Source organism: Oreochromis aureus, linkage group 4 (assembly GCF_013358895.1).
Source record: "Oreochromis aureus strain Israel breed Guangdong linkage group 4, ZZ_aureus, whole genome shotgun sequence".
NCBI classification, from domain to species: domain Eukaryota; kingdom Metazoa; phylum Chordata; class Actinopteri; order Cichliformes; family Cichlidae; genus Oreochromis; species Oreochromis aureus.
This window is the reverse complement of record NC_052945.1, coordinates 28720360-28738234: the sequence shown is the minus strand read 5'-3', so window position 1 is coordinate 28738234 and position 17875 is coordinate 28720360. Positions and strand designations below refer to the sequence as shown.

General features: G+C 40.6%; 1 protein-coding gene across 1 annotated transcript; it reads right to left on the bottom strand.

The window, feature by feature from the left end:
- Window positions 1–4507: 4507 nt before the first annotated feature.
- On the bottom strand, window positions 4508–16940 carry rtbdn (retbindin). Its single transcript, XM_031748289.2, has 6 exons — window positions 16669–16940; window positions 15608–15769; window positions 15392–15491; window positions 14444–14572; window positions 13498–13594; window positions 4508–5908 (listed from the first exon to the last, which is right to left on the bottom strand). Exons 2-6 carry the CDS (start codon window positions 15765–15767, stop codon window positions 5561–5563), a joined length of 834 nt encoding a protein of 277 aa, XP_031604149.1. The 5' UTR covers window positions 15768–15769; window positions 16669–16940; the 3' UTR covers window positions 4508–5560.
- Window positions 16941–17875: the final 935 nt, after the last annotated feature.

Below are 17875 nucleotides of genomic sequence, written 5' to 3'. Positions count from 1 at the left end.
TCAGTCGTCCTGTTGTGAGTGCGCTGCCGTGCTGGGGATCATCGTTCTGGTGCATGATCCAGTTTCAGCTAAACTTTATCTGTTGGACAGATCGCCCCACGGTTGTCTCAATGTGCTCTGTAGCAACAAAACAAGCCCTCATCACCTTTGTGTTTGACGGTTGGTATGAGGTGTTTGTGTTGATAGGCGGTTTGGTTTTCGCCAAATGTGGTGCTTTTCGTTGTGGCCTCTTTGGTCTGATCTGTTTTGATGGTCTGATTTGTTCGGATGCAACCAATCTGTGCTGCCATGTACTTTTTAGACACAAACATGCCGTACTCATTCAGCCTTTTTCTAATTGGACTGTTATGAACTTTAAAAGAGTCTGAGATGCGGCTGTGTTTTTGTTTCTTTTCAGTTTCTCTGAGGATTGTGGTCGTGGTGTGACCTCGGGCTGAATTTGCTCCACTCCTGTAAAAATTGTGGCTGCAAACCAGCAAAGTGACAGAACTCCTGCCTTTATAGAGGTGCTCACACATCCTGATCATCAGTTAATCAAGTGCATTTGATTTGTTGCACTAATTCCAAGAGAAATAATTATGTACTTAGGTTTTCATAGGTTTTAGCTTAGTTTTGATTAAATAATGCTATGGTATAATTTGTCATATTAAAACCTGCCAAGAACTAGACAGTTTTTATTTTGTCCTAATGTGTAAAACCTTAGAATCGACAGACTGTACCTTGACCATGACCAGTTCAAGCCTGTATGTTTTCTGTTTAAATCAGAGCCTCACAGTGCTAGAAACATTGATGCAAAATGTAGAAAAGAAGTTTTCAGTATATGGACTGCTCATATTTCTTCAAAGAAACTGTCTGATCTGCAGGATCAGGACAGCTTGCGCCAAGAAACAAGATCTCGTTATACTGTTATACTTGGAAATGTCCTGGAATCAGCACTGGTGAGAATATCGTTTAGATGTGTTAGATGTTTATCTCTTAAGTTTCAGCAACCCCAGATATCTTGTCTCTCTGGCAAGTATTAAGATGTCCTCGCACTTCCAAAACACGATAGTACAATCACACATGAAATAAGGACATAAAGGACACTGACATCAAGCATATGACTAAAAATTGTTTAGTAAGTAAATAATTATACCACTTGTTTGTTGAGAAGCATTCGGCTACATGTATTCATTATAAGAACATTTGGATTCCCTCAAAGCGATGGGCTGGAGACGGGTGAGAGAGTGACAGCTGTCTGGGTGGGAGGGTAACCACACTTGACATGAAGCATCAGCAAATTAGGGGCTCACAGTGGTGAGAAGACATCTCACAGACAGAGCGGTGGAGGAAGAGGTGGAGGCCACGCTTTGAGATGCTGATGCTGCAGGCCTGCGGTTATGAATGCTTCTCCTGGGTTTGACTTAATGAGTTCAGGGACAGAATGATGTGAAAATGAATCTTTATTTAGCCAAAACAACTTTTCCTTACTCATGAAAAATTAACACATGGGAATATAATTGGTGATGCGCGAGAAGGTAACGCTTCAGCTCAAACATCAGCGAGCAGCGAGAACACAGAAGGAGGAAGTCAGCTGCCGCAGGCTGTCTGTTTCCAGAGCTTTGAGGTTCCCGATACACGACGCAGAGATCTGTGCGTAGCTCTGCTCAGTGGGGGGTTCTGGTATTTGAAGGAAGGATTGCACTGCAGTATTTATTCACAGGGATACTAGATACAAATTTAACCTCCTCTGATAAAGGCAAGAAATGTTCTGTGACACATTTTTAAACTTTCCTCCATCAAACCACAAAATGTTGCTCAATCACTTTATCACAAGTCATCCTTTATAAAATGTAAATAAGCTGTAATTACAGTAAATGAAGCTTTACTTTTCCTTCATAGATTGTTGTTGAGCTATTGATGTTTTTTGAAAGCTTGTGGATCTGCTTCCCCAGAAATCTTTGTGTTATTTCAGTCCTTTAAGCCTTTAATCAGAAACCCGGCGAGTGGGCATCATCTAGAAAAGGGCTGCAGGACAATGGTGTTGATATGCATGCAGAACTTAATATAGTAAAAATGCATAACACTACAAACCCTTAAGCACAAAGTAATTAAAAAGCATTAAAATGCCCGAAACTAGAAACATTTTTTTTTCATTTCTCTGATGATTTCTTTGTTTTTGAGTTAATTTAAGGGCTTATTTATAATCAAGTTGAACTAATTCAGTAACTGTGATTTCTCTATCCTGATTTGTATTGTTTTCACGCATGTGACACCATCATGTTAGTGTGTGTTGTGATGGGAGATTTGAAAGCATCCATGTGGGTCCTGTCAGGTGGAAGAGAGTATTGCATATACAGCCACTAAGGAAAGAAGTAAGACTGGAGGAACGGGAGTAAAGCTACCAGCAAGTGACGCCTGCTTTTCAGCTTCAGCCTGCTCTGCCCAGTAATCCTCTGTGGGCTAAGTCATCACACCCGACCCTACACTAACGCTCTATATTGGAGAAAAGTGTGCAAGACTTTGGTGGAAAAAAAGAAAAAAGTTTTTGAAGTGTGTTCCCTTATTGCCATGACTCAGAAGAACAATTTAATCAAAAACAAAAAAGACATCATCTAATAATGACATAAAGGGATATGCATGCCTTTAAAATGGACCGCTGTAACACGCTGTTCACCGGAGTCAGTCAATCATCTCTTGCCTGTTTATTATTAGTCCAAAACTGTGCAGCGAGATTGCTGATTGGGACATAAAAAGAGCGATCATGTTACTTCAGTGTTAGCAGCCTCGCACCAGCTCATTACAGAATTGTATAAAGTAGCATTGCTTGTATATGCAGTACACAGGCTGTGCCCATACGCTCCATCAAGATGATCAAGGGTCATGATCAATAATCTTCATCACTCCTGATCATGTCATGGCTGAAGCTTAGTTTAAAAGGGGCTCATGCTTTTGCTGTTGTTGCACCAAAACTCTGGAATGACCTCTGAGTGACCTCAGTCATCAGCTATAACTGCTTTTAAATTGAAACTGAAGACAAACTATTTCTGACTAACCTTTGGAAAGAGTCTATCTCTGCTCCTAGGACTCTTTTTATTCTGTTCTATTTTAGTGTAAAGCAGTTTGGTTTTAAATGTGCTAAAGAAATAACATTTACTAACTGACTTTGTTGTTACCCCGATTGCCTAGGTTTAGGGTTAAAGTTAGGGTTGTATCCTCAGTGGGCGTGTTTGTGGATTTCTAGAGTGCTCTGTGCTTTTCAAGGATGAGAGCAGGTTAACCTTGAGCACATGTGATAGACATGAAAGGGTCTGGAGAAGGCGTGGAGAATGTCATGCTGCCTGTAACACTGTTCAGCATGAACAATTTTGTGGTGGATCAGTGATGGTCTAGGGAGGCATATCCACGGAGGGCTGCACAGAACTCTGCAGGGCTCTGTGCCGTCCCAACCATTCGAACACTGTCTCTAGCTGTCTGTTGCAATGTGGAGTGTATTTAGTAGTGCGTGCTCAAAGATGGGACTTTATAGAACAGCTAAAATATTGTTTTCATAACTTAACTAGCCAATACTTTCATTTATTTTCCGTTGTAGAAGAAACCAGTTGAAATGTCATTAAAAAATAATAATAAAAAAAATCTTTTATAGTTTTTAAGATATTCATGTTCAAACATTACATCAGATTTCAATTTGCAGGAAAAAGGGGGCCTGAAAACAGCTGGCTGGAACAAAAAAAACAATATCTTAAGAAGTATTTGATACATCAAGTACCATAACATGGGAAATGGGATCTGGTCGAGCAGAAAGCCTATGTTGATTTGAGATTGATTGTGAATATGGTGCAAGGAGAGCGTTCCAAAGACGAGAGGCCACTCGACCTAACGCTCCGAAGCCCGCGGTGGTCACGCAAGCAGGTGGTGTAATAAGAGGTAAGGAGCATTTCAAAGTAGGGAAAGGAGCGGCGAAGTTTATGGAGAGACCTGAAAGAGTCAAAAGCTTAAAAGCTTAAAACTAAAAAAAAATGAAGATATGAAAAGACCTATTTCCAAGTCCCGAGGTAATCTCCTTCACCCATAGTGAGACAGCCCTGGACAGGACCCCACACCATCACAGGGTTAACACAAGCCTACAGTCGTAAATATTAATGGTTAGTTTATACAGTTCCCTGTTTTTCCACATTAGGGACTCTTTCTCTGATGGTTAATAATGAGTATATTGGATTTATTTGATCCCTGTTAAATATGTAAGAGTCACTATAGCTAAATACTGTTAAACTTTTCAATAACCTGGAAACCTCGAAATTGTTGATGATATAATCACTCCAATAATCCCTAACTCTTTTCTTAACTGCTCATCTAATTCTGACCTGTGAATTGTTTGCACATTTGCATGAATAAAGCACTTTTCTAAAAGATGCTGTGGATGCAGATACCTGCTGTTACCAGAAAGGATGTATGAAATCTCACCTACTATCTAAACTAAAAGAAAAAAGAGAGAGAAACCACAAAAAAAAGGAACGTGAAACATCGGGAATGTTTAGAAATGTTTTTACTGAGAATGAAAAGAAAAGCACAGAAACACCCATTTCAGCAAGCTTATGGTAAATCAAACAAATTAGTTCTCCCTTTTTGTTTTCTTATAAAACATTTACATCTAACAGTTCCCAACTGTAGAACCACATGGCCTACTTATAAAACACCCACAGTACATCGGTGATACATGACCGAACTACCGGAGCAACCTTATCTGGTACGGATGCTGCCCCTGCTGATTTACTTCGATGTTGTTTCTGAATACTAAACCTTCCCCTCAGGTATTAGGCGCTGTTGTTCTCAAACCAGAACACTTGCTTTCAGGTCAGTTAACTGTGTTAGAAAAATCTAAGATACATTCAAAATTATGATTAAAACTTTTGACGTTCTCCACTATCATAAACTCCGTGACAAGCAGACTGCACATTATGGACTCACAGGACTAATTAATGCATTTAACAAGTGACTAAAGCACAGATCAAAGCCAGCTAGCAGACAGTTGAGATAAGTAGCGGGATGGTGATATATTGTTTTCAACATTGTCATGAAAAGTAGTACTTTGGGTTTAACATGTTTGACTCATGCAGAAGTGCTAATACTGCAGGACTTTTACCACGTGACCAAGTGTTACACTGAGCCATAAAAGCAAATTCCCACTAAAGATGCTCTTGTTAGCTGGCAATAAAAACATTTTGCAGCCATCATGGGATGTCTTAAATGTATTTGTTATTGAGCCCTTTCAAAAATATCGAGGATTTCAGCTTCGAGAAGTCTTCTTAAATTCATTCGCAAATTTTTTCTTGGTGTTTCCTTTAATCCTGGCTGTTCAAAGAATCGATCGGGTGTTCATAAGCTTGTCACTTAAATCAGATAATCAGATCATTTTTGTAAATCAAAGAAGTTATGCCTGCGATTTGAAGATAGTAATGAGAGCTTAAATTTGTATGGTTTAGATTTAGTTAGAGGAGAAAGGATACAACTCCCTTTCAAGGGATTGATTTTTGTATATGATGATCTAGAGGATTATCTCTAAGAATACATGTATCACCATCTACAAACCGCTGCCACTCCCCTCCACGTCTTCCACCTCCACCGAGCGCTTACGCAGCACGGAGTTTCCCATCCTGGGCTGCACGGGCAGCTTGGCCTGGCAAGGGGCCCGGTACTGAGGCAAGCCGGTCTTGGTGGTATCCAGCTCCTCCGGGTCGTCCTGCTGGGCTCTGAGAGCGGCGATCACGTCCTTGTCCGAGGGGCTGAGAGTCAGGCAGCCGCAGGGACGAACGCCGTCGACATCCACTCCGATTTCTCCGGCCTCTCCAACCTCCTCCGGCTCATCCTCGACCGTCATGAAGGCGTCACCCCACAGGCTTTCGCAGAGATCTCTGCCGTGCTGGTACATCTGTAGGTGTGCAGAACACAAAATTTACGCAGATTATTTTTCTCTGCCATCCACAGAAATACAACCACGACTTTTAGTGCCAGCATTCAGAATTCAGCTTTAATACCAAATATTAGAAAGCAAAAAGTAAGTGTTTTATTACATCTTTATCATTTCTGCTGGTACCCTCACACAAACCACAGAAGAGCTTTATACTGCCTCTCTGCACTCACCTCCAACAGAACTGAGGTTTCATCCTGTTAAAAGGGAGTTTTTCCTTCCCACTTTTGCCAATTGGTCACTCATTCGATTGTTGGGGTTTTTCCCCTTTATATCTGTAGGTTCTTTACCTTACAATAGAAAGCTCCTTGAGGCAGCTGCTGTGATTTAGCACTACGTAAATGGTAGAAAAGTCGCTACCTTACAGTTACAAGACTGAAAACACCCGTGTGGACGTGCAGAGCTTTTTATTTAAAAAAATTCAATTAATGAAAAGGGGAAAATGTTAACTAGATACCACCTCAAAGCATAAGGCAATTATTTTTTTCTATTCACAGTTTTCTGTAATGTTTAAATATTCAGATTCAGCGCAATCTGCTAATGCCCAGATTTGCATAAATTTCCATAACAGAAATCCGAACACTGGGTCGTGCTGGCTTTAGAGCTAGCTGTTCTTCATTTTGCTGGAACATTAGTCAAAGTTTTTTGTGTTTTTTTTCCATTGATGGGATTTTTTTACATCTCTTTTTTTATCATGATGTAAATCAGAGGAGCAAGACGAAAAATCATTTTTTCTGCATGGTTTTAAGATTAAAAGAGTCTGATTTATAGAATAAATTAAACCACAGGAGTTTAAAAAATTTAAAACTAACATATTTTTTTAAGTTTTTAAAAAAAAATGAAACTATTTTTAGAAGGCAAAAATACAAAGTAATATAGACAAACTCCTTGTGAATAAATTAAATAATGTATTTCTTGTATTATATGTAATTCTTTATTTAATTTGATTAAATCATTTAAAGACTAACTTGAATAAAATCCTAGGGGAAAATGTACCATTTAAATCTTTAACATGTATTATATTTAAAGCCTCTACATCATCAGTGTGATTTTTAAATTGCACAAAATTCCAGGTATAACAAACATGATACAATTAAAACTAATTTATGCAAATTTATGTTTTTTGGTTGTTGTTTTTTTCTAAATTTGTCAGAAGGTTCAATAAACACTCCAACTTAAAAAAAATTCAGGCAATTATTTCAGGGTTCAGACTTTACAGGGTTAAACAAACATCCAAATGTGCATTTTTGGACACATTTTCTTAAAAACAATCTCATGTGTCATAGATTAAAAAATGCACCACATTTAAAAGCAAAATGGTTTTTTGCCTTAATGGAACTAACAGTTTGAGCTGCTATTAAATACATGTAGCGAAGTAAAACCTACAACTTACCACTGAACAGTAGTAGTGTACAAGTATTACCAGCCACAGTAACTGTTAGAGTCATGCACAGTATTTAAAAGTGAAGCTATGAATCCTTCATCTTGCCCAGGTATGCTTGGAAAGGAAAGCTGTGTAATCTCTCACACAGCTTTTTGCTTTTTGGTTTTCCTCCATCTAATTTTCTAATTTTATGTCAGACCTGCAGAATTGTGTTACTCTTTTAACTCTTTCCCCCATAAAAACGACCTCCCCATGTGCCCTTAATTATGAGATTTGACACCTCAATATGTGGCAAGAAACATGGATTGACGACCAAAGGTGAGCTTTAAAAGCAGAGATCGCCAACGTCTGAAACACACCCATTTTTTTCCTGAAAGCAGGCCTGAAATATGATAAAAGATGCTCGGTTCAGAAAAGAATAACAAGGGTTAACTGTCGTTCAAATAAAACAGAACATATTACAAACACAGCATTTCATATGTAGCCCAGCAGCACATTTACGAGGAAGCAAAATTTCAGATTCTGGGATTTAATCGTGCAAAAGATGTATGATAAAGGGCATATATTACACGATTTATGTAAAAGTGTAAAATCCATTAACTGAAGCATTATTGTTACACGCCGCCACTGTGTAACATTAGCATTTATTGACTTCTCCATCTCAGAGCAGCACTGGCCTTGAACAAAGCACCTGTTCCAGGTGTAAGAGGGGAGCTGCAGGCGCTGGGTAGCTGCTCTCACAGGCTGCTTTTGTCTGCCTCTCCTGCCTCCCTTCACCTACACCAGCCTTGAAAGCAAATCACAAGACACGACCTTGAAAAGCTCGCACTTGTATCTGAAAGAATTCATCTCGGTGCCACCTTTGCAGTCCCCGACAAGCCGCGCAGAGCAGAACGGAGAGATCCGCGCTAATCTGAAAAGTTTGCTGGCAGCACCTTTTGTGTCGCCGTCTGACAGGAAATTCATTACCGTGCTCTCTGTCTTTATAAAGTTATACTCTGAGGGGAAAGTCTAGTTACTGCTGACATTAGCGCCAGAGTTTCTGGGGCGTGAAAAGGGAAAAAAAAGGAAGAAGGCGCTCCTCTTCTAATAAGACACAAATGCGGATTAAAGGGGGGATACTGCGCAAGTAACACCAAATCACAATTCAACATTTAAGCCGTTTAGCTGTAAATGGTTTATGCCTACGAGCTTAGAAATAGTTAGGAAAGCAAATTAGCAAAGTTTCAGTTGTGCACACACACACACACACACACACACACACACACACACACACACACACACACACACACACACGCTTTTCTGTGTTTAAGCTCTCGATCTCTCTCCCCAGTGACAGCCTCATAACCAGTCATTAAGATGTGCTGCCAAGTAACCATCACCTACTCTTGTACCCCTCCCACCTCCACCACCCCTTGCTTTTTGCTGCACTCACTGTTTGTACATCTCTCCCCTGTTTCTCTGTAGCACACCCCCACCCAAACGTCTGCTTCCTTTCATCCTCCTGTCTGTTGGGGGATTAAGACTGAGTCACACAGAGTGCTCAGAGAAGAAGAAGAAGAAAAAAAGTAATATGTTTACCGTGTTGGAAGGACAAACAGGATGATGGCTATTTCTCGCCACTACAAGCTCTCTGTCTGACACTTAGGTCTTATCGCAGCAACCCTATAACACAAACAAGGGTATATACACACACACACACACACACACACACACACACACACACACACACACACACACACACACACACACACACACACACACTCTCCTGCATTCACACAAACACTTCCACTATTCCTCAGGCAGACGTGGTTTGCTGCCAAAGCTAATTCAGTATGAGGACGAGTGGCTTTAGATGACATGGTGTGATCAAATAAGTGAGATAGAGAAATTTCCTGGGGCTCTGTGCTGTCCTCTACGCCCTTATTTAATTCTGCCCTTCACTGTCCGAAACCGAACACATTACACCTGATGTGATGTGCAAAAAAAAGCTACGGAAGAAATTATTTTAGCTTGAAGCCATGATCACAATGAGTCTTTTGACTAAACCAATAAAAAGTAATCTCAGTATATGAATGACTGAAGAAATGAAATTTGGAATAATACAATTAGAATCTGTGATCAAATTATTCATAACATACAGTTATAGTAAAATGACAGTTGTAATGTCCATTATTTGAAAGGATAGTGCTTTTAAATCAGGGATGTCAAACTCATTTTACATTGTGAGCCACTTTGATCTTAAGAGGGCCGGACCAGTGAGAAACTTGCCTTTCTGTCAGTGTAAATAAGTTTCACTGGACATTTAACCCCTGAGATATCTAACATAAGAGAAGAAAAGTGCACAAAGAAGTGCAGTTTCAACACTACATCTCACGTTTTTATGTGTCATGAAGAAATGCTGCTGTAGCAATTTAAGAAATCTGTTAGCATGACTTTTTGGGCTGAAATTGTAAGAAGTGCGGGGTAAAATTACACAAAAAGGTCTTGTAGCTCATTGGACAGAATGTTCAGTAATTTAAGAAAATACCCGCCCCCTTTTCCTGCAAGTAACTGTTTATCTATTGGTTAATACTCTGGTGCAGTATGAGGTCTTCATCATTCGAAAAACCATGAAAATACAGTTTCCAAACATTTTCCAAAACCGTCCAGAGGGGCAAACTGGTGTCTTTACCAGGCCAATTTTGGCCCTCGGGCCTTATTTTTGACACTCCTGCTTTAGCTCTAAGCTGCTAAATGACAATGCGATAATTCGAATAAATGACATCATGACAAATGTGGATGAATGGAAGGAGAAGAAGAAGCGACAAAGAATTACATTTGTTTTTAAGGCTGACTTAGCATTACTGTATTGTACTTAATTACTTTAGCTAGACTTAAGAATGGGAACACAGGTTAGATGGAGCCATGAGACAGGCAGATAAAACAATGATGAAAACACCACCACATTTATAGAAAAGCAACTATGATGAACAACAACTAAATTCCTCAAACAACACATCATTTTCCCTCTATTTTTTTTTTTTTTGAGCCAGGGTTGATTGTTATCTTTCAATGACAGAACACTAAAAATCCTAACTACTGTGTAGGTTTGTGGTTTCTTGTTTTCTTATTTTTCAGGGTCACAAACTTACAAAGCAATACAGTGAATGTAGGCTGCAATATATCTGCTATTACTAAAGGGCAATTATTGAGCTTTTCTGGACATGTTCACATAAGAACCTTGTAAATATATTGCAAAATAAGTATTACTACTATTTAATTATACAGGTAATTTAGTAGGACACAGGTCCAGCTAAATTTGCTACCATTTCTTCCCTTTTATCTAAGCTAAGCTTCTACTGGTATCTTTAAAATCTATAGCATTTCCCCCCCAATCCCTACAAACCATTAGTTCACTATATCTTATCGACAGATGCTGTTGTTGTTGTTCAAGCACAGACGTTCTGTGCTGTTCTTTGTAGACATAACCTCATTCCCACTGCATCAGGAGCAGAAAAAAAAGTGTCTAATGCTGAGATAAATCAGACCTTGGCTGGCAAATAATGTAACCAATGAGTACAAAAAGAGAGCGAGACAGTGAGCGTGCCAGAGGGATTTTTGCATGCAAAGGATGTGTCTGCGGGTGCTTATGCGTGCTTTTAAAAGTATCCGCTTGTCTCTATGCAAATCGACATCTACCGCTTTCAGCTTTTACAAATAATAACTGTGAGGGTGTGTGTTTATCCCGCAGACACCCACGTGCACCAACACTGGGTGGAGTGGAGCTGAGAGTGTTTTAGTGTGATGTCTGAGCGGCTGCTTGTGTGCAGCAGGTCTGAGGTGAAATCTTCCATCTCTGCTGGCTGAGGAGGAAAACACAAAGTGTTACCGTTTTGACCTCCAAAAACGGGAGGCGGGCACTTGTTTGTGGCCCCTGTAAAGAGGGCTATTTTGCTTGAATACACTGAACGCGTACCGACGAGCTGTTTGAAACACTGTTTTGAGAGCTGCTTAAATTTATTGGAAGTATTTTTTACACCATTAGTGTTGCCCTACATTAAAATGGGCCAATAAAAGCACAGAAAACACACCGTGACAGAGACACACTCAAACACTCCCCAAACGTCTCTTTTTGCTTTTACTCTCTTCTCACAAATGTGTAATTTCCAATAATCATATAATATCCCCCAGACAGCCTTAATAGGCCTGATGGCTGTGGGTGTGCTCTCATCTGTCACTGTGGTCCTCTCTCCTCTCTCGTGCTTGAGATAAATGCGAGTGAAATCAAGAGAAAGCACACTCTCAGATATATTAAGATATACGAGTGGTGTGTGGTGTATACCTACTTATTTTCTAGTTGGCTCTGCATATATTCACATCTAAATCCCCTCTGATGCACAACAGACATCCCGACATTGGAGAGTGCAGAAACAGGTAGAAGTGCTATTTTTTCCCCTTCTAAGTATAGCAAAGGCATGATATCCCTGTCTGATGTTGGGAAACCAATCAGAGGACCCAGGAAGTATTTGCTTCTCCTCAGATAGTCAGAAAAATCTATTGAAAACAGTCAAGTTTCACTTTAAAACACGATGAGCTAAACTCTGTGTGACATCTTTGTAAATACATCTCAGATTCATGAATTAGGACCACTAATGTTTCTCAGCAGCCCCTCGTAACAGGACAAACTCTGGCTTATTATATAAACTACAGTACTTTATTGTATACTCCCAACCTTCAACAAGTCTCTGCAGATTGCTGCACCTCCTTGAGCCTGGTTCTGCTGGAGGTTTCTTCCAGTTAAAAGGGAGTTTTTCCTTCCCACTGTCTCCAAGTGCTTGCTCATAGGGGGTCGCCTCGAGTTTTCTCTGCATTACTGATGCGACTATTATTGTGATTTGGTGTTATATAAATAATTTAATTGTAATTGAATAGACTAGCAAAGCGAGAGAACAGATGTCTAATTTTCATGTGTAACAAAGAGGACAAATTTGACATTGTAGAGAGGGGGAATATGAGCCTGTAAGAGCCTGATTGGCTCAATCAGAAGAAAGCTTGCTTGAAAGATGTGAGAGGAGTTAAAACAACTTGTTTCTTGCAGTAGATGGACTAAGAGATTGCACCAAGGTCGAAGATGGAACAGATATTTTTCTGAATTATGAATTAGGTGAGAATCCAAAAATAAAAATAAAAAAGTGAGAAAAACAGGTCCCTTTATGTGTATATTTACTTCTTCAGGCACCACTGCACCACTGGACATGGTCTATAGATAGAGTGTGATTGCCTGTGAAGTGTGAGTCATTTTGCTGCTGGTCTCAGCTGCGCACACCAGCACCCGTTTGTCACTCTTTTTCTTTTTCAATCACCCAGCTGGCCTCTGCCCACTGAAGCAGGGCCCAGCCTTTTCACACTTCAGCCTTGGTGCCGTTAACCCCTCATTTAACCGCCGTCTCTCTATACCACTAAGGCACCACGCCACAGTTTCTGACCTTCTGCCTGCAACAAAGATCTCAAATGACAAGCCCCGAGGTCACTCAGCGGGATTCAAGTCTCTGACACCCACCTCTGCTTACCAGAAAACCTTACCTAAGCTGTGACTGTACTGTGCTCTGCTTGCTAATAATAAAGCACGTGACTACACCCAAATTTCCCCTTGTGGGACAGTTAAAGGATTATTCTATTCTATTCTACATTTTTTACACATAGGTGTCAATGCTGGTGTTATGCCACCATCCTCACGGTGTCATGTGATGCTAGCTTGCTAATGTTAAACAGGAATGATTGTGTATTACCATCAGTTTAGCATTTTAGCATATTAGCAGTTTTTAGCATGCTAATTTTTGCTACAAAGTTTAGGACAAGAATGTCCTTAGTTACACAGATATTTAAAGACCAATGAGAGTTTTGGGTACTTAAAGTGATTAAAGACTCTAATACTCATGAAGGGCCCTAACTGTATCTCTAAAACTAGCTTATGATAAAAGAGATATTTTTGGCTGTTCAAAGTGAAATTTATTTTATTTATTGATTATTCTCTGCAAGAAAATCCAGTAGACTAATCAGTTTTATTATCCATTTTCTATTAGTTGCCATGAAACCCCCCCCCAAAAAAAAACCCAGTCTAAACACAAAAACAGCTTTAGGTTCAACATATCCGGTTAACTTGTTAATCTTGCTTAAAGCCTACCTGCTGATACTGAACACAGTTTCCAGTGCAGTTCTGTCCCCTGGGGTCTCTGGCCCAGTTACGGGCGCAAGTCAAATCCATCCTGCAGGCATCAAACCTGAAAGAACAAATGTGAATGTTGAAAAATTTAAATGACAAAAAATACAACCAATTACTCTTTTATGTGAATGATTTCTCTTGAGATTTTTTTTTAAATTTTTTACCTGAGCTAGATAAATTTAACAAAAACAAATAAAAAGGAGAACAACTTAGTGACTTTCTCTCCGAGCTTAAAATGAAAAGATTTCACTTTCATGCTAAATATAAAGTTACCAGCAGCTTCTTACATAAGCTGAGTATTAAGACTGGAAATAGCACATCGTAAGCTCGTTAATCCTTATGTTGTTTGTCTAATGTTCACAAAAATCCAGTGTGAAAGTGACAAGTGGTGTTTTTATGAGCTGCTAGACTCTACGATCTTTAACTTTCTGGAGCATCTTTCTGAACTTATATATATTTTTCAAATATACTTGAATGAAGCCACATTTTCTAGTGTCTGTGCTAAGCTAACAAGCTTCTAGTAGCATCAGTCATCTCAGCCAACTCTTAACAGAAAAGCCAAAAAGCATAATTTCCAAAATGTTAAGTATTTTTTTAAGAATCTTTGCAGAGAGAAGCCCTTTAATTCTTTACAACACTTTCACTTATCTTTCCAGTGTTGTCTCATTTTTTTCTTTTTTCTTTTTTTATATAGGACCCATGAAATGAAGCTGTTTGTGCTAGGCTTTATATGTTTGCCACCTTCTTAAAAAAATAGGTTGATACATGCAGCACAGTTTCATCTGTGTCATACAGTTTTATTGGACACTCTATCTTAGCACAGTTTGCTGTTGTCCAAGATAGGGATCCTTTCGCTGACAGGGGATTTAGACTTTAGTTTGTTTGGTAACGTGCTTGGCAGCCTCACCAATCACGGCAGAAGCTGTGGCAGAGAGGAACAGCCTGGATGTACGAGCGGCGCTGAGGATGAGGCCAGCGAGCAGCGTCGGGGGAGCAGCGGTAAAAACACGACACGCGCTTCAGGAAGCCTTCACACCTGGGGAGACACAAGAGGTCATGTTTGTTACTGACCAGCGAAGTCTGTATTTAGACTCGGAACAGCCGGTCACAAGACAGGTCAAGAAAACAACGCTAAATAAAGATGGGGAGTACGAGCAGTTGATTAGTATCATTGCTGCTGTTGATCCCTTAAGTATGTTTGCCCAGCTTTGGCTAATGCTACTTAAATGCCTCTTTCAATTTGACCTACTTGATCATGTGTTTGCTGTTGCTGTCTGTAAACTGGCAGCCTCTTTGTCTAAGGTGCTGTTTGTTTTTTCAGAAAATCCATCCTTATTGGCTCCACTAACGCACTAAAATCCTGTACTGACTACATGCACAGGCCCTTACTGTTAACCATAGATTATACAGAGCGAATGAAGAACTAGATCAAATACAAACCCATTAAATGTGACATAATAACAAAACAGGGAAACAAGCTAATAAAAGCAAGCACTAGTGATTTTAAGCTAATGTGTAGAAATAAAAACAACTATAATATTGACTTATTTTACATATTATCTCTCGGCTTAAACAGCTGATGTTCAAACTTGTCATTTCTAGTTGTATTTCTGGACACCTGATGACTTTAAATTCAGTAGTGACTCTCTTTTAGCTCCATTTTTGGTCTCCACCAGTCATTAATTGGTGGTTTTCAGCTTTTTTCTGAAAACAGCAGTCTGATGAGACTGAAAATACTGATAAATATACAAATGGATGACTAAAGCAGCAAAATATGACCATTAAGAGGCAACAATGGGCTAAAAGAGCAGAGGAACAACATATTGAGGAAACCAGAAGGGTGGTTAAGGCTTACTCTGGGCTGAGTGACCCACACTTGTCCCAGGGTTCATTCTGATTATTGACAGAAGGAACATGAGACATGTCCTGGATTTGTTCTTCTGTGCAGCAGCTATCTGTAGCAGCAAGAAGAGAGAAACACATCAACGTGGGCCTGTTCTTAGATTTAATTTGAGATTTGATTTGTTCTCCAACATTGAGATTTATAGACTATGAAGATGAGATCACTTACTGTCTGCATACAGGGAGCACTCCGTCAGGTGTGGCTCCGGGCTGGGCGTGGCCTTGTGTTTACCATCTTGAAGACACACCCCCTCCGAGCGGGTCCCGCCAATCAGGGCGGCCGCCAAAACCACGCAAATTAATAGCGAAGGGGATGAGGTGAGGTCCATCTCTGTAGATACAAACACATGAACAGGAGAGTTCAGCATAGAAAAAAAACACACAGTCCCGAATCATTATAAAAATAGAACTAAATGGTTTGCACTACGTCAAATAATAATAACAATAATAACTGAAAGGTTTGCTAGAGGGGAGAATCAAACATAATGGATGCAAAGGCTGTAATTGAATCTGTTCCATCCACCCACAGAGTCAGTCATATGGCATACGCTGAGTTACAGAGTATAAGTGAGATACCAGCGCCGGCTGTTTAGCTCCATGTTGAGCTCTCCGTGTGGTGACCTAGTATAGACAGGGTGAGCCTAATTAGTTGGAACTAAGGCACTGTGCTGACATGGATGACATGCGTAGTCGTTTAATCTGACAGGCTTGTGGTCGATGTGTAGCCTACATGACGCGAATTAAACATATCTGCTGGACGCGGGGACATGGCCCCGAACAGGTGGCCCCGACTTTACGCATGAGAGAGAGGCTGAAAATGTAATGTAGAAATAACCTTTTCCTCTCCTTACAGCTTTTCAGATTTTATTTCTTTATTTATTTTTATTCTGTCAATTATTAAGAAGGAAACAAAATACACGTGAAGGCTTCAAAACTACAAATAAAAGTCTACGCAGATCATTTTTAATGCTTCAAAAGCTGCGAGTCAAAGATTTAAAAGCGCAGTTATGGGGGAAGGGGGTGGGGTTGCGGGCTCATTAGTGAGTTTATAGACAGGACAAGACAAAACCCCATCTGCTGCAAAATATCCATCCAACATCGCGCGAACAGGTAGGCTACAAGAGGTGTGACCCTCTGTGCTCTGTGTGGATATTCTCATCCTAAATTGTACCTCAAGATTACAAAAGCCCGGTGGAGCTTAGTCTCTCCGCACATCCATGTGGGTTTTACCTGTAGGCGGGAATAAATGCGGCTCCGTCCGGATTAGTTTCCTCTGTTTGCGGGTCTCCTCGTTGTGTTGCTGTGGTTCCTGTCACCGCCGTGCGCGCTGCTCGGTGCTTCGGTCTCCTCTTGTCGGTCTCTGCGTCTGTGTGCTGGCTCTGATCTCTGCCGCCCGGGGGCCCACTGCTCGCCACTTTGTCACCGGTTTATATGAAGGACGTTTCAGTCCCGTCCAGCAGGCAACTCACCCCCTCCCTGCTCTGCCCCATTCTGGGAAGCCCTCTCTCTCTCTCTCTCTCTCTCTCCATCCCTCCCTCCGTTGCATGCGCGCACGCACACACACAGAAAAGACCGGACTCCCTCCTTGTTAATCTCCCAATAGGATGTTTACCAAATCCTCCTTGTTATCAGCTTTCCTTCTACCCTTCCGAGTAATGCCGTTGGTTGGAAACACGGAAGAAATGAAATGTCATTAAAACACGCGAGCGTTCAACTCAACTGCCCTTTATTTTCACAGGCTCAATCACAGGTGGTGCTGAGTCACACCTGTCCTCCATATTCACATACACACAGTGAGGTCAGGACTTCTTTTTTTCAGATGACAGGGTCAGAGGAGGGTACAGCTGAGATTTAATACCGCATGATATGCTGAGGACAGAGAACACAAATCTCTGCGGGAACAAAACACCGTGAACTCACCGGGAAGCTGCTGCGCACTGCAAACTCAAAGGCAGAGTTTAGTGCACCTTATTTTTGTCTTATGTTTTAGTGGATGCATGTGGGTCATTTGTGTAAAAGAAAATAAAAAATAGGAGTCAGTGACCTTGCTGGAAGTACTAGGAGAGGTTGAATTCTCTAAAAGCATGTTATCAATTCTTGCTATCCAGTGGCTGACAACGGAAAATTTTACATTTGCTCAAGGACTGCCTCATAGTGCATGGCCTCAGTTTGGGTAGACAGACATGACTTATTTCTCCACCGTGTGTTTTATTGCTCCTGGCTTTTAATCTCACCTCCCCTTGGACCTGCTGTACCAACCTAATCCCTGGCTGGATGCATCTCTCTCTCTGAGTGCCCTCCCAAGGCTTTCCACCAAATAAGAGCAGATGGAGAGTGTCTTGTGGCCTAGATACATCAGCCTAAAACCAAGACTGCGAAACTGGTGACACGTCTTAGACATGATTGGTTTTGGCAACAAAACCGTGCAGGGACAGGA

Coding starts and splice junctions, on each gene's coding strand:
- rtbdn (XM_031748289.2), bottom strand. CDS start 15,767: ATGGACCTCACCTCATCCCCTTCGCTATTAATTTGCGTGGTTTTGGCG. Junction 15,492..15,607: donor GTGCTCCCTGTATGCAGACA/GTAAGTGATCTC, acceptor TTGCTGCTACAG/ATAGCTGCTGCACAGAAGAA. Junction 5,909..13,497: donor ACTGTGTTCAGTATCAGCAG/GTAGGCTTTAAG, acceptor GCACACCTACAG/ATGTACCAGCACGGCAGAGA.